The sequence below is a fragment of the Carcharodon carcharias genome, chromosome 29, assembly GCF_017639515.1.
Source record: "Carcharodon carcharias isolate sCarCar2 chromosome 29, sCarCar2.pri, whole genome shotgun sequence".
Taxonomy (NCBI): Eukaryota; Metazoa; Chordata; class Chondrichthyes; order Lamniformes; family Lamnidae; genus Carcharodon; species Carcharodon carcharias.
Genome location: NC_054495.1, coordinates 5258652 through 5274092, shown reverse-complemented (window position 1 = coordinate 5274092; position 15441 = coordinate 5258652). Strand labels below are relative to the sequence as shown.

The window sequence follows — 15441 nt, the reverse complement described above, 5'->3', positions numbered from 1 at the left end:
TTGTGGTAAAAACCGCATCTGGTTCACTGATGTCCCTCGAGGGAGAGAAATCTGCCCTCCTTACCCGGTCTGGCCTACATGTGACTCCAGACCCACTCTTAACTGCCCTCTGATTCGGCCGAGTAAGCCATTCCGTTGTGTCAAACCCAGAAACGGGAACCTGCAATCGCTCAGGTAGCAGCATTTCAAGAAGGCCAGGGGCAGCTAGGGATGGTGAAGCCTGGAGATTGTGACAGAGGAGGGTCATGATGGAGGAGACAGTTCATGGTCTGAAGTTGTTGAACTCAGTATTCAGTCCAGAAGGCTGTAAAGTGCCTAGTCGGAAGATGAGGTGCTGTTCCTCCAGTTTGCGTTGGGCTTCACTGGAACAATGCAGCAAGCCAAGGACGGACATGTGGGCAAGAGAGCAGGGTGGACTGTTAAAATGGCAAGCGACAGGGAGGTTTGGGTCATGCTTGCGGACAGACCGCAGGTGTTCTGCAAAGCAGTCACCCAGTCTGCGTTTAGTCTCTCCAGTGTAGAGGAGACCACATAGGGAGCAGCGAATGCAGTAGACTAAGTTGGGGGAAATGCAAGTGAAATGCTGCTTCACTTGAAAGGAGTGTTTGGGCCCTTGGAAGGTGAGGAGGGAGGAGGAGGTAAAGGGGCAGGTGTTGCACCTTCTGCAGTTGCATGGGAAGGAGACGAGGAGTTGGGGGTGATGGAAGAGTGGACCAGGATGACTCGGTAGGCAGCTCAGGTGTTTCTCACGTTGTCGGCGCAGACTTGATGGGCCGAAGGGCCTCTTCTGCACTGTGAGACTCTGTGTCCCTGAGAGAATGGTCCTAACGGAATGCTGAGTGGGGGGCTGAGTGGAAGATGTGTTTAGTGGTGACCCCTTTTTTAACCCATTTTTGAAAATTTAATTCTTTCAATTTTTTGTTCATTTTTTGAACCCTTTTCCCCCACTAATCTCCCGCTTCCCCATGAGGGCCACCTGCCACTAGTTTCTCTGCTGCTCTTGCTCAGGTCACTTGCTCTTGTTCTGCAAGTAACACATTCTGCTATCTTTCCTTTATGCCACTATCAGTACTTTCTTTAGTCTTTAACATCACAGTCAACGCTCCCTTTGCCTGGTGCCCGTGTCAATCTCTCCTGAGCTCCCACCTGTCCCTGATCTCCTATCCTGCTCCCCCTGCTCCACCACTCACCCCCCCTTCCTCTTTAACAGTATAAAAATCCATCCCATTCCCTCTTCCCTTGAGCTCTGAAAAAGAGTCACGTGGGTTTGAAACGTGAACTCTGTTCCTCTCTCCACGGACGCGGCCAGACCCACTGAGTCTTACCGGCATTTTCTGCTTTCATTTAAAGCCTGTGGGTTAATGGCTTTTAACGGATATGTTAATGAGACCACGTTGGTATCGGTGATGGAACTGTGACATCAGCGGTCAGGTGACCGAAAGGCCCCCAAAGAGAGCGAGGCACAGATGACTCCACGTTCCAAATACCCGTGGGGTGGACTTTTACACCGGCGGGATTTTCCGGTCCTGCCAAAGCCAACGGAAAATGAATGGCTTGCTGCATTTTACCGCCCCACATACTTACCCCGAGGTCTTGGTAAATAGTTCTTAATCAATTAACGAACCAAAGGTTATGGGGAGAGGGTGAGAGAATGGGGCTTAGAAAATTATCAGCCATGATTGAACGGAGGAGCAGACTCGATGGGCCGAATGGCCTAATTTCTGCTCCTATGTCTCATGGTCCTAACTGTTTGCAGTGAGACCACAGCAGCTCACTCAAGCCTGTCAGAAGGGGAGCAAGCCCTCTTCCAGGTTGGGTAACACTGGAAATCATGGCATGGGGCAAACCTGACTAATGCCCAGCCACTACAATGAACAGGCAATAACGCCCCGCATCCCATGGTGGGATTTTTTTTATTAAAAAACACAATCTTGTCTCTTAAACCGAGTCGGACAGGCGCTGGTGTCGTTCGTTCCAGGTCAGCGATCGGCCTCGGTTTCCCGCAAAAGTAAAGCAGTGATTTTCGCAGCGATTTACAGACCTTTCTCCACGTGATCTTTGGGGTCGCAGACCCTTGTGTGATGCACGAAACCTGCACATCTTCCCCCCGATGCACAGTGATCGGTCCCTTGCGGTTGAGCACCAGAGGATCCAGATCTGCTCGGACAGGAGGAAAGAGCAAGGTTAACATGGTCAGGCGCACCTGACAGACAACCTACGGCTTCCTCCACATCTGCCCGGCCCACCTCTCTCAGTATGGGAAGACACACTGGCCTGAACACACACCCTTACGCTAGACGCCTGTCATCTCATGGTTTTCTGTATCTAAGGGTGTGGGTATCAGGGCCTGCAGCCTTCAGGTCTCTCCAGGCCCCCCAAACTGGCATCAAGTGTCACCATGCAACCCTCCCATGGTGCTCAGGGTCACCGGCTCTGATTGGATGCACTCCCAGAGGTGCCATTACATGACCCCCGTCTGCCCCGCCCAACTCTCCTGTCATTGGTCACCATCTTGGGAACTCCAGGCCATCACCGCGTCCAATTGGAAAGCGAGCAAACTCTCCGTCACCCAATCAGGTGATGCTTGGCTCTGGCCCTCAAAATTTTCACTCATATCCAACGCCCTCCCCAACCCCCCACCCCCCCTTGCAAACCCACCACCCCGCCCCCCCCCCCCCCACCCACCACCCCACTCCGCCCACATGATTTTATTTATCTCTTGGGTTTTTGGTTGCTGAAAGACTCCCGTTGAGGGCGGCTCGACTTGTTGCTAGGCCCAGGCAGAAAGCAGGGCCTACACCGAGGATCCCTCCATCCCCAATGTAAGGTCTGATCTTGGGATTTCAGAGATATGCTGAACCCAGGCCCTATTGCCACTTATCCTCTTGTCCTACATCAGCAGCCAACAACTCTACACATGGAGAGGAACTCACCCAGCTGTCTCCCCAGCTAGTTCTTCCCTCCTTGCATTTTTATCGCACCTTTGACATGGTTAAATTGACCCAAGATGCTCCACAGGGACGAACTTGCAAACAAAATTTGACCCTGAGCCACATGAGGAGACATTAGGTGGCCAAAATCTTGGTCTAAGAGGTCGGTTTTAAGGAGCGTCTTAAAGGAGGAGAGCGAGAGAGAGAGAGGGAGAGAGGTGGAGAGGTTTAGCGAGGGAATTCCAGAGCTTAGGACCCCCAGGGAGCTGAAGGTGCAGCCGCCAATGGTGGAGCGATTGGAATCGGGGGATGGTCAAGAGGCCGGAATTGGAGGAGCGCAGAGATCTCGGAGCGTTGTAGGGGCTGGAGGAGGTTACAGAGATAGGGAGGGTTGTAGGGGTTGGAGGAGATTACAGGGATAGGGAGGGTTGTAGGGGCTGGAGGAGGTTACAGAGATAGGGAGGGTTGTAGGGGCTGGAGGAGCTTACAGAGATAGGGAGGGTTGTAGGGGCTGGAGGAGGTTACAGAGCTAGGGAGGGTTGTAGGGGTTGGAGGAGGTTACAGAGATAGGGAGGCAATTAGGGTGGGGACAGATTTGAACTAAGATGTGTTGGTTCACTGGGGTTTTATGTAAATCTCATTATTAGGGCATATATATAGGCAGAGAACAACATCAGCCAGTGTGAGGCGAATTTCCACCTAATTCGGTCTGGACAGACCGAGAGAGGTGAAGTATGTCTTGTAGGTTTGCAAGGGAACAGAATGTATCTTACAATTCACGTGAATGCTGAGATCCTTTTTCAATTCCACCTCAGGGGGAGCATCAAAGTCCAGAGCCTCACACTGGTATTTTCCACTTTGCTGCTTGGTTATGTTCTTTAAGCGCAGGATGCCATCCTTGTTTGTGCGAAGGTCTACTTCCTCACCATCCTGAGGGGAAGATTAACCCCATCAGCAGCCGAGAAAAGAATTCCCAACAGAATCACACAGTGATCAAATCCCTCAAATAAACCACAGCACCTTCACCGTAACACCGTCAAACCCTCACCGTAACACTGCCAAACCCCTCACCGTAACACTGCCAAACCCCTCACCGTAACACTGCCAAACCTCTCACCGTAACACTGCCAAACCTCTCACCGTAACACTGCCAAACGCCTCACTGTAACACTGTTAAACCATCACCGTAACACCGCCAAATCCCTCACCATAACACTGTCAAACCCCTCACGGTAACACCGTCAAACCCTCACCATAACATCGCTAAACCCTCACCGTACCACTGCCAAACCCCTCCCCGTAACACTGTCAAACCCTCACCGTAACACCGCCAAACCCTCACCGTAAAACTGCCAAACCCTCACCGTTACACTGCCAAACCCTCACCGTAACACTGTCAAACCCTCACCGTAACACTGTCAAATCCTCACCGTAACACTGTCAAATCCTCACCGTAAACAACGCCAAACCCCTCACCGTAACACCGCCAAACCCTCACCGTAACACCGCCAAACCCTCACCGTAACACCGCCAAACCCTCAACGTAACACCGCCAAACCGTCACCGTAACACCGCCAAACCCTCACCGTAACACCGCCAAACCCTCACCGTAACACCGCCAAACCCTCACCGTAACACCGCCAAACCCTCACCGTAACACCGCCAAACCCTCACCGTAACACCTCCAAACCCTCATCGTAACACCGCCAAACCCTCACCGTAACACCGCCAAACCCTCACCGTAACACCGCCAAACCTCTCACCGTAACACCGCCAAACCCTCACCGTAACACCGCCAAACCCTCACCGTAACACTGCCAAACCTCTCACCGTAACACTGCCAAACCCTCACTGTAACACTGCCAAACCCTCACCGTAACACTGCCAAACCCTCACCGTAACACTGCCAAACCCCTCACCGTAACACCGCCAAACCTCTCACCGTAACACCGTCAAACCCTCACCGTAACACCGCCAAACCTCTCACCGTAACACTGTCAAACCATCACCGTAACACCGCCAAACCCCTCACCGTAACACCGTCAAACCCTCACCGTAACACCGCCAAACCTCTCACCGTAACACCGCCAAACCCTCACCGTAACACTGCCAAACCCTCACCGTAACACTGCTAATCCCCTCACCGTAACACCGTCAAACCCTCACCGTAACACCGCCAAACCTCTCACCGTAACACTGCCAAACCCTCACCGTAACACCGCCAAACCCTCACCGTAACACTGCCAAACCCCTCACCGTAACACTGCCAAACCCTCACCGTAACACTGCCAAACCTCTCACCGTAACACCGTCAAACCCTCACCGTAACACCGCCAAACCTCTCACCGTAACACCGTCAAACCCTCACCGTAACACCGCCAAACCTCTCACCGTAACACTGCCAAACCCTCACCGTAACACTGCCAAACCCTCACCGTAACACTGCCAAACCCTCACCGTAACACTGTCAAACCCTCACCGTAACACCGTCAAACCCTCACCGTAACACTGCCAAACCTCTCACCGTAACACCGCCAAACCCTCACCGTAACACCGCCAAACCCTCACCGTAACACCGCCAAACCTCTCACCGTAACACTGCCAAACCCTCACCGTAACACTGCCAAACCCTCACCGTAACACTGCCAAACCCTCACCGTAACACTGCTAATCCCCTCACCGTAACACTGCCAAACCCTCATCGTAACACCGCCAAACCCTCACCGTAACACCGCCAAACCCTCACCGTAACACCGCCAAACCCTCACCGTAACACTGCCAAACCCCTCACCGTAACACTGCCAAACCCTCACCGTAACACTGCCAAACCCTCACCGTAACACTGCTAATCCCCTCACCGTAACACTGCCAAACCCTCACCGTAACACTGTCAAACCCTCACCGTAACACTGCCAAACCCTCACCGTAACACTGCCAAACCCCTCACCGTAACACTGCCAAACCCTCACCGTAACACTGCCAAACCCTCACCGTAACACTGCCAAACCCTCACCGTAACACTGCCAAACCCCTCACCGTAACACTGCCAAACCCTCACTGTAACACTGCCAAACCCTCACCGTAACACTGCCAAACCCTCACCGTAACACTGCTAATCCCCTCACCGTAACACTGCTAATCCCCTCACCGTAACACTGCCAAACCCTCACCGTAACACTGCCAAACCCTCACCGTAACACTGCCAAACCCTCACCGTAACACCGCCAAACCTCTCACCGTAACACTGCCAAACCCTCATCGTAACACTGCCAAACCCCTCACCGTAACACCGCCAAACCCTCACCGTAACACCGCCAAACCCTCACCGTAACACTGCCAAACCCTCACCGTAACACTGCCAAACCCTCACCGTAACACCGCCAAACCCCTCACCGTAACACCGCCAAACCCTCACCGTAACACTGCCAAACCCTCACCGTAACACTGCTAATCCCCTCACCGTAACACTGCCAAACCCTCACCGTAACACTGCCAAACCCTCACCGTAACACCGCCAAACCCTCACCGTAACACCGCCAAACCCTCACCGTAACACTGCCAAACCCTCACCGTAACACTGCCAAACCCTCACCGTAACACTGTCAAACCCTCACCGTAACACCGTCAAACCCTCACCGTAACACTGCCAAACCTCTCACCGTAACACCGCCAAACCCTCACCGTAACACTGTCAAACCATCACCGTAACACCGCCAAACCCCTCACCGTAACACCGTCAAACCCTCACCGTAACACCGCCAAACCTCTCACCGTAACACCGCCAAACCCTCACCGTAACACTGCCAAACCCTCACCGTAACACTGCTAATCCCCTCACCGTAACACCGTCAAACCCTCACCGTAACACCGCCAAACCTCTCACCGTAACACTGCCAAACCCTCACCGTAACACCGCCAAACCCTCACCGTAACACTGCCAAACCCCTCACCGTAACACTGCCAAACCCTCACCTTAACACTGCCAAACCTCTCACCGTAACACCGTCAAACCCTCACCGTAACACCGCCAAACCTCTCACCGTAACACCGTCAAACCCTCACCGTAACACCCGCCAAACCTCTCACCGTAACACTGCCAAACCCTCACCGTAACACTGCCAAACCCTCACCGTAACACTGCCAAACCCTCACCGTAACACTGTCAAACCCTCACCGTAACACCGTCAAACCCTCACCGTAACACTGCCAAACCTCTCACCGTAACACCGCCAAACCCTCACCGTAACACCGCCAAACCCTCACCGTAACACCGCCAAACCTCTCACCGTAACACTGCCAAACCCTCACCGTAACACTGCCAAACCCTCACCGTAACACTGCCAAACCCTCACCGTAACACTGCTAATCCCCTCACCGTAACACTGCCAAACCCTCATCGTAACACCGCCAAACCCTCACCGTAACACCGCCAAACCCTCACCGTAACACCGCCAAACCCTCACCGTAACACTGCCAAACCCCTCACCGTAACACTGCCAAACCCTCACCGTAACACTGCCAAACCCTCACCGTAACACTGCTAATCCCCTCACCGTAACACTGCCAAACCCTCACCGTAACACTGTCAAACCCTCACCGTAACACTGCCAAACCCTCACCGTAACACTGCCAAACCCCTCACCGTAACACTGCCAAACCCTCACCGTAACACTGCCAAACCCTCACCGTAACACTGCCAAACCCTCACCGTAACACTGCCAAACCCCTCACCGTAACACTGCCAAACCCTCACTGTAACACTGCCAAACCCTCACCGTAACACTGCCAAACCCTCACCGTAACACTGCTAATCCCCTCACCGTAACACTGCTAATCCCCTCACCGTAACACTGCCAAACCCTCACCGTAACACTGCCAAACCCTCACCGTAACACTGCCAAACCCTCACCGTAACACCGCCAAACCTCTCACCGTAACACTGCCAAACCCTCATCGTAACACTGCCAAACCCCTCACCGTAACACCGCCAAACCCTCACCGTAACACCGCCAAACCCTCACCGTAACACTGCCAAACCCTCACCGTAACACTGCCAAACCCTCACCGTAACACCGCCAAACCCCTCACCGTAACACCGCCAAACCCTCACCGTAACACTGCCAAACCCTCACCGTAACACTGCTAATCCCCTCACCGTAACACTGCCAAACCCTCACCGTAACACTGCCAAACCCTCACCGTAACACCGCCAAACCCTCACCGTAACACCGCCAAACCCTCACCGTAACACTGCCAAACCCTCACCGTAACACTGCCAAACCCTCACCGTAACACTTTCAAACCCTCACCGTAACACTGCCAAACCCTCACCGTAACACTGCCAAACCCTCACCGTAACACTGCCAAACCCCTCACCGTAACACCGCCAAACCCTCACCGTAACACTGCCAAACCCTCACCGTAACACCGCCAAACCCTCACCGTAACACTGCCAAACCCCTCACCGTAACACTGCCAAACCCTCACCGTAACACTGCCAAACCTCTCACCGTAACACCGTCAAACCCTCACCGTAACACCGCCAAACCTCTCACCGTAACACCGTCAAACCCTCACCGTAACACCGCCAAACCTCTCACCGTAACACCGCCAAACCCTCACCGTAACACTGCCAAACCCTCACCGTAACACTGCCAAACCCTCACCGTAACACTGTCAAACCCTCACCGTAACACCGTCAAACCCTCACCGTAACACTGCCAAACCTCTCACCGTAACACCGCCAAACCCTCACCGTAACACCGCCAAACCCTCACCGTAACACCGCCAAACCTCTCACCGTAACACTGCCAAACCCTCACCGTAACACTGCCAAACCCTCACCGTAACACTGCTAATCCCCTCACCGTAACACTGCCAAACCCTCATCGTAACACCGCCAAACCCTCACCGTAACACCGCCAAACCCTCACCGTAACACCGCCAAACCCTCACCGTAACACTGCCAAACCCCTCACCGTAACACTGCCAAACCCTCACCGTAAACACTGCCAAACCCTCACCGTAACACTGCTAATCCCCTCACCGTAACACTGCCAAACCCTCACCGTAACACTGTCAAACCCTCACCGTAACACTGCCAAACCTCACCGTAACACTGCCAAACCCCTCACCGTAACACTGCCAAACCCTCACCGTAACACTGCCAAACCCTCACCGTAACACTGCCAAACCCTCACCGTAACACTGCCAAACCCCTCACCGTAACACTGCCAAACCCTCACTGTAACACTGCCAAACCCTCACCGTAACACTGCCAAACCCTCACCGTAACACTGCTAATCCCCTCACCGTAACACTGCTAATCCCCTCACCGTAACACTGCCAAACCCTCACCGTAACACTGCCAAACCCTCACCGTAACACTGCCAAACCCTCACCGTAACACCGCCAAACCTCTCACCGTAACACTGCCAAACCCTCATCGTAACACTGCCAAACCCCTCACCGTAACACCGCCAAACCCTCACCGTAACACCGCCAAACCCTCACCGTAACACTGCCAAACCCTCACCGTAACACTGCCAAACCCTCACCGTAACACCGCCAAACCCCTCACCGTAACACCGCCAAACCCTCACCGTAACACTGCCAAACCCTCACCGTAACACTGCTAATCCCCTCACCGTAACACTGCCAAACCCTCACCGTAACACTGCCAAACCCTCACCGTAACACCGCCAAACCCTCACCGTAACACCCGCCAAACCCTCACCGTAACACTGCCAAACCCTCACCGTAACACTGCCAAACCCTCACCGTAACACTTTCAAACCCTCACCGTAACACTGCCAAACCCTCACCGTAACACTGCCAAACCCTCACCGTAACACTGCCAAACCCCTCACCGTAACACCGCCAAACCCTCACCGTAACACTGCCAAACCTCTCACCGTAACACTGCCAAACCCTCACCGTAACACTGCCAAACCCTCACCGTAACACTGCCAAACCCTCACCGTAACACTGCTAATCCCCTCACCGTAACACTGCCAAACCCTCACCGTAACACTGCCAAACCCTCACCGTAACACCGCCAAACCCTCACCGTAACACTGCCAAACCCTCACCGTAACACTGCCAAACCCTCACCGTAACACTGCCAAACCCTCACCGTAACACTTTCAAACCCTCACCGTAACACTGCCAAACCCTCACCGTAACACTGCTAATCCCCTCACCGTAACACTGCCAAACCCTCACCGTAACACCGTCAAACCCTCACCGTAACACTGCCAAACCCTCACCGTAACACTGCCAAACCCTCACCGTAACACTGCCAAATCCTCACCGTTACACTGCCAAACCCTCACCGTAACACTGCCAAACCCCTCACCGTAACACTGCCAAACCCTCACCGTAACACTGCCAAACCCTCACCGTAACACTGCCAAACCCTTACCGTAACACTGCCAAACCCTCACCGTAACACTGCCAAACCCCTCACCGTAACACTGCCAAACCCTCACCGTAACACTGCCAAACCCTCACCGTAACACTGCTAATCCCCTCACCGTAACACTGCTAATCCCCTCACCGTAACACTGCCAAACCCTCACCGTAACACTGCCAAATCCTCACCGTAACACCGCCAAACCTCTCACCGTAACACTGCCAAACCCTCACCGTAACACTGCCAAACCCCTCACAGTAACACTGCCAAACCCTCACCATAACACTGCCAAACTCTCACCGTAACACTGCCAAACCCTCACCGTAACACCGCCAAACCCTCACCGTAACACTGCCAAACCCTCACCGTAACACTGCCAAACCCTCACCGTAACACTGCCAAACCCTCACCGTAACACTGCCAAACCCCTCACCGTAACACTGCCAAACCCCTCACCGTAACACTGCCAAACCCTCACCGTAACACTGCCAAACCCTCACCGTAACACCGCCAAACCCTCACCGTAACACTGCCAAACCCTCACCGTAACACTGCCAAACCTCTCACCGTAACACCGCCAAACCCTCACCGTAACACCGCCAAACCCTCACCGTAACACCGCCAAACCCTCACCGTAACACTGCCAAACCCCTCACCGTAACACTGCCAAACCCCTCACCGTAACACTGCTAATCCCCTCACCGTAACACTGCTAATCCGCTCACCCTTGTGCCCAACTTCCTCGCTCCTTTTGAGGAAACCTTTCACTCTCACAATCTGCCCCTCCACTCTGCACACTCCCTCGCCCTCATACTTCAGCCCCCTTGCCCTCACTCTCCGCACTCTTCAGATCACCCCCTCATCCGCTGCCCGCGCTCTGGTATACCCCTCGATTCCCCCTGACCCCTTCCCATCGGTCCCAATCTCTCGACCTTCCCAGCTCTGTTGCCCTTCCCACCCACTGTCTGTCCGGCCCCTTCCCACCACCACCACCACCCCCCACCCACCAAACCAGCAACCAGCGCCTCCATCATCCCCTCCCCTGTCACTCACCTCAAGCTTATAGAAGGTGTAGTCAGGCTGAGGAAAGCCATCCGCTGAGCACTGGAGCGTGACATCATCACCTTCCTTGATCATGGCGGCCGAAATGAGCTTAAAGGTCACGACCTCTGTGTGGTCTGAGAGGGAGAGTGAGAGAAGGAAGGGGGTTGGGGGGGAAGGAAGTGAGGGTCAATGCTGCCGGACTGCCGATCGGAACTCAACCCTCCCCCCGCAGCAATCCCCTCCCCCCAGCTCAATGCCCCCCGCTCCCATATCCCAGCCCCATTTATCCACCTCATCGTTACATCCCTCGGCCCCCCCTTACCCAATAATAACCCGTTCACCTCAATCCCGAAATTTCCAACCCAGCCCCAGAATCCACATCACCCCCTGAACGACCCTGGCTCCAATGTTCAGCTCCTGGGTCCCCAATTCTGGACACTCCCCACCCCGACCCCCCCACCCACCCACCTGCCCACAACCCCCCCCCTCCACCACCCCCCACCAAACACACCCTCAAACCCCCACACCGCCCCCCTCCACCAGCCCCCCCACCGAACCCACCTGCCCACAACACCCCCCTCCACCACCCCCCACCAAACAAACCCTCAACCCCCCACACGGCCCCCCTCCACCAGCCCCCCCACCAAACCCACCCCACATTCCCCCACCAAACACACACCCCACCCCCAACACCGCCCCCCTCCACCAGCCCCCCCACCAAACCCACCCCACATTCCCCCACCACACCCCCTACCACCCACCTCATTCCCACTCACCAACCCCACCCCCCCAACCACCAGCTCACCACCCCCCTCCACTCCCAACCCTCCCACCACCCCCACCCCCACTCCACTCCCAAAACCCCCACCACCCCCCATCCACCCCTAACCCAACACCCCTCAGCACCCCCTCCCTCCACCCCTAACCCCCCAACACCCCCCAGCACCCCCTCCCTCCACCCCTAACCCCCCAACACCCCCCAGCACCCCCTCCCTCCACCCCTAACCCCCCAACACCCCCCAGCACCCCCTCCACCGCCCCCCCTTCCACCTGCCAACCCCAACCCCATACTCCAGCAGATCGAACCCACCCCACAACCCCCTCACCCCAAACCGACCCCCCTTTGTCATGAAGCCCCCCCCACTGCCCCCCAACCAGCACTGCCCCAGAAAGGGTGACAGGACTCACAGTACAGGGAGATCTGGAAGTCCTCGGAGTCCAGGGTGTGTTTCCTGCCGTTCATCATCTGAAAGTGAACCTGGCAGTGATAGCGCGAGTCCTTATCTGCCTTGGACAGCTTCAGGTAGAGTTTGTTGGTCGCTGTGTACAGTCCACTGGCCTCCTTAACAACGCGAGGGGTCATGTACATTTCTAAATGCAGAGAGAGAGGGGGGGAGGGGGGGGTAAGAAACTGCACTTCATCTCACCCCATCACCATCTCCAATTCCTCCCTCCTCCATGTGTTTGTCCAGCTTCTCCCTTTAGATCCATCGGCACGATTCACCTTGAAGACCCCCCCATGGCCGACACTCCCACATTCTCCCCACTGTCTGGGGAAAGAATGTTTCTCCCGCTTTCCCCATTTGATTCTTAAGTGACTGTCCTGTATTGGTGCCAACATCACACTCCCCATCCCCCTAAACACTCCCCCAGGCCCCTAAACACTCCCCCAGCCCCCTAAACACTCCCCCAGCCCCCTAAACACTCCCCCATCCCCCTAAACTCTCCACATCCCCCTAAACACTCCCCATCCACTCCACATCCCCCTAAACACTCCCAATCCCCCTAAACACTCCTCATCCCCCGAAACACTCCCTCACCCCCCAAACACTCCCCCTCCCCCTAAACACTACCCCATCCCCAGAACACTCTCCATCCCCCTAAACACTTCACCCCCACCCACACTGTCGGAGGGTCAGTACTGAGGGAGTGCTGCACTGTCAGAGGGTCAGTACTGAGGGAGTGCTGCACTGTCAGAGGGTCAGTACTGAGGGAGTGCTGCACTATCAGAGGGTCAGTACTGAGGGAATGCTGCACTGTCGGAGGGTCAGTACTGAGGGAGTGCTGCACTGTCAGAGGGTCAGTACTGAGGGAGTGCTGCACTGTCAGAGGGTTAGTACTGAGGGAGTACTGCACTGTCAGAGGGTCAGTACTGAGGGAGTGCTGCACTGTCAGAGGGTTAGTACTGAGGGAGTGCTGCACTGTCAGAGGGTCAGTACTGAGGGAGTGCTGCACTATCAGAGGGTCAGTACTGAGGGAATGCTGCACTGTCGGAGGGTCAGTACTGAGGGAGTGCTGCACTGTCAGAGGGTCAGTACTGAGGGAGTGCTGCACTGTCAGAGGGTCAGTACTGAGGGAGTGCTGCACTGCCAGAGGGTCAGTACTGAGGGAGTGCTGCACTGTCAGAGGGTCAGTACTGAGGGACTGCCACACTGTCAGAGGGTCAGTGCTGAGGGACTGCCGCACTGTCAGAGAGTCAGTATTGAGGTGAATGCAAAAAATCCCACAGCCACTATTTTAAGGAGCGCATGGTGGGTGGGGGGTTCTCCCCAGTGTCCTGGGACCAATATTCATCAAAGCCACTGAAGTACAGGTGATCTGTGTCATTATCACACTGCTGTTTGTGGGATCTTGCTGTGTTGTTTTCTACATTACAGCAGTGACTTTGCAAAGTATTTCCGTGGTTCTAACGCACAGAGAGGTGAAAGGGTTTATTTCAATCTCAGCACTGACACTGGGAGTGTCGGCCTGGAGTAAAGGACTCCAGTCTCTGCAGTGGAGTTCCATCTCACAACCTTCTTACCCAGAGGAGAGGGGGGAGGGGGAGGAGGGGGGTTGTGGGGGGGGGGGGGGAGGGTGGAAAAGTGTGGGGGGGGGGAAGCGGGCGGGACAGGGGGGGGGGCGAGATGGTGGGGGGAAGGGGATGGGGGGAAGAGGGGGGGGAAGGGGGGTGGGGGGGAGATGGGGGGAAGGGGGGGAAGGGGGGTGGGGGGGGAGGGGCGGGAAAGGGGGGAGACAGGGGGAGAGGGGAGAGAGGGTGGGAGAGGGGGGAGAAGTGAGGGGGAGGGGAGGGGAAGGTAGGGTGGGGGGATGGGGGCAGAGGGATAGGGTGTGGGGAGAGGGGGAGAGGGTGGGAGAGAGAGGGGGAGGGGAAGAAAGAGGATGACAAAGTGGGGGGAGAGACAGACAGATAGCAAAGAAAGAGAGAGAGAGGAGAGGGGGAGGAGGGGGCAAGTGGTGGGGGCGAGAGGCGGGAGCAAGAGGTGAGGGGCGGGGGCGAGGTGGAGGGTGAGAGGCAGGGGGCAAGTGGTGGAGGGGCAGGGGGCGCGAGAGGAGGGGGGCGTGGGCCGGGAGACCGGGGGCGAGAGGTGGGGGGCAAGAGGTGGAGGGGCAATAGGAGGGGGTGAGAGGTGAGGGGGTGAGAGGTGAGGGGCGAGAGGAGGGGGCGAGAGGAGGGGGCGAGAGGAGGGGGCGAGAGGAGGGGGCGAGAGGAGGGGGCGAGAGGAGGGGGCGAGAGGAGGGGCCGAGAGGAGGGGTGAGAGACAGAGAGAAATGCGGCGAGTGAGAGACGGGGAGGGCAAGAGACAAAGATGGAGGGAGAGTGAGAGAGACAGAGATGGAGGGAGAGTGAGAGAGACAGAGAGGGAGGGAGAGAGGGAGAGACAGAGAAGGAGGGAGAGAGGGAGAGACAGAGAAGGAGGGAGAGGGAGAGAGACAGAGATGGAGGGAGAGTGAGAGTGACAGAGACGGAGGGAGAGTGAGAGAGACAGAGACGGAGGGAGAGTGAGAGAGACAGAGACGGAGGGAGAGTGAGAGAGAGACAGAGACGGAGGGAGAGTGGGAGAGAGACAGAGACAGAGGGAGAGTGGGAGAGAGACAGAGATGGAGGGAGAGAGAGAGAGACAGAGGAGGGGGAGAGAGAGAGAGAGACAGAGATGGAGGGAGAGTGAGAGTGACAGAGAGGGAGGGAGAGAGAGAGAGAGACAGAGACGGAGGGAGAGAGAGAGAGACAGAGACGGAGGGAGAGAGAGAGAGACAGAGACGGAGGGAGAG

At 55.8% G+C, this 15441-nt stretch overlaps 1 protein-coding gene across 2 annotated transcripts in view; it reads right to left on the bottom strand.

The window, feature by feature from the left end:
* LOC121271047 (basal cell adhesion molecule-like) overlaps positions 1 to 15441 on the bottom strand; it is a 157030-nt gene that overhangs the window by 33805 nt on the left and 107784 nt on the right. For both annotated transcript variants that reach the window (XM_041176749.1, XM_041176750.1), the window contains exons 6-9: positions 12577 to 12759; positions 11398 to 11522; positions 3704 to 3860; positions 2042 to 2157 (exon numbers count right to left, since the gene is read on the bottom strand). In XM_041176749.1, the coding sequence (XP_041032683.1) occupies positions 2042 to 2157; positions 3704 to 3860; positions 11398 to 11522; positions 12577 to 12759 (581 nt within the window). The remainder of the gene's footprint in view (positions 1 to 2041; positions 2158 to 3703; positions 3861 to 11397; positions 11523 to 12576; positions 12760 to 15441) is intronic.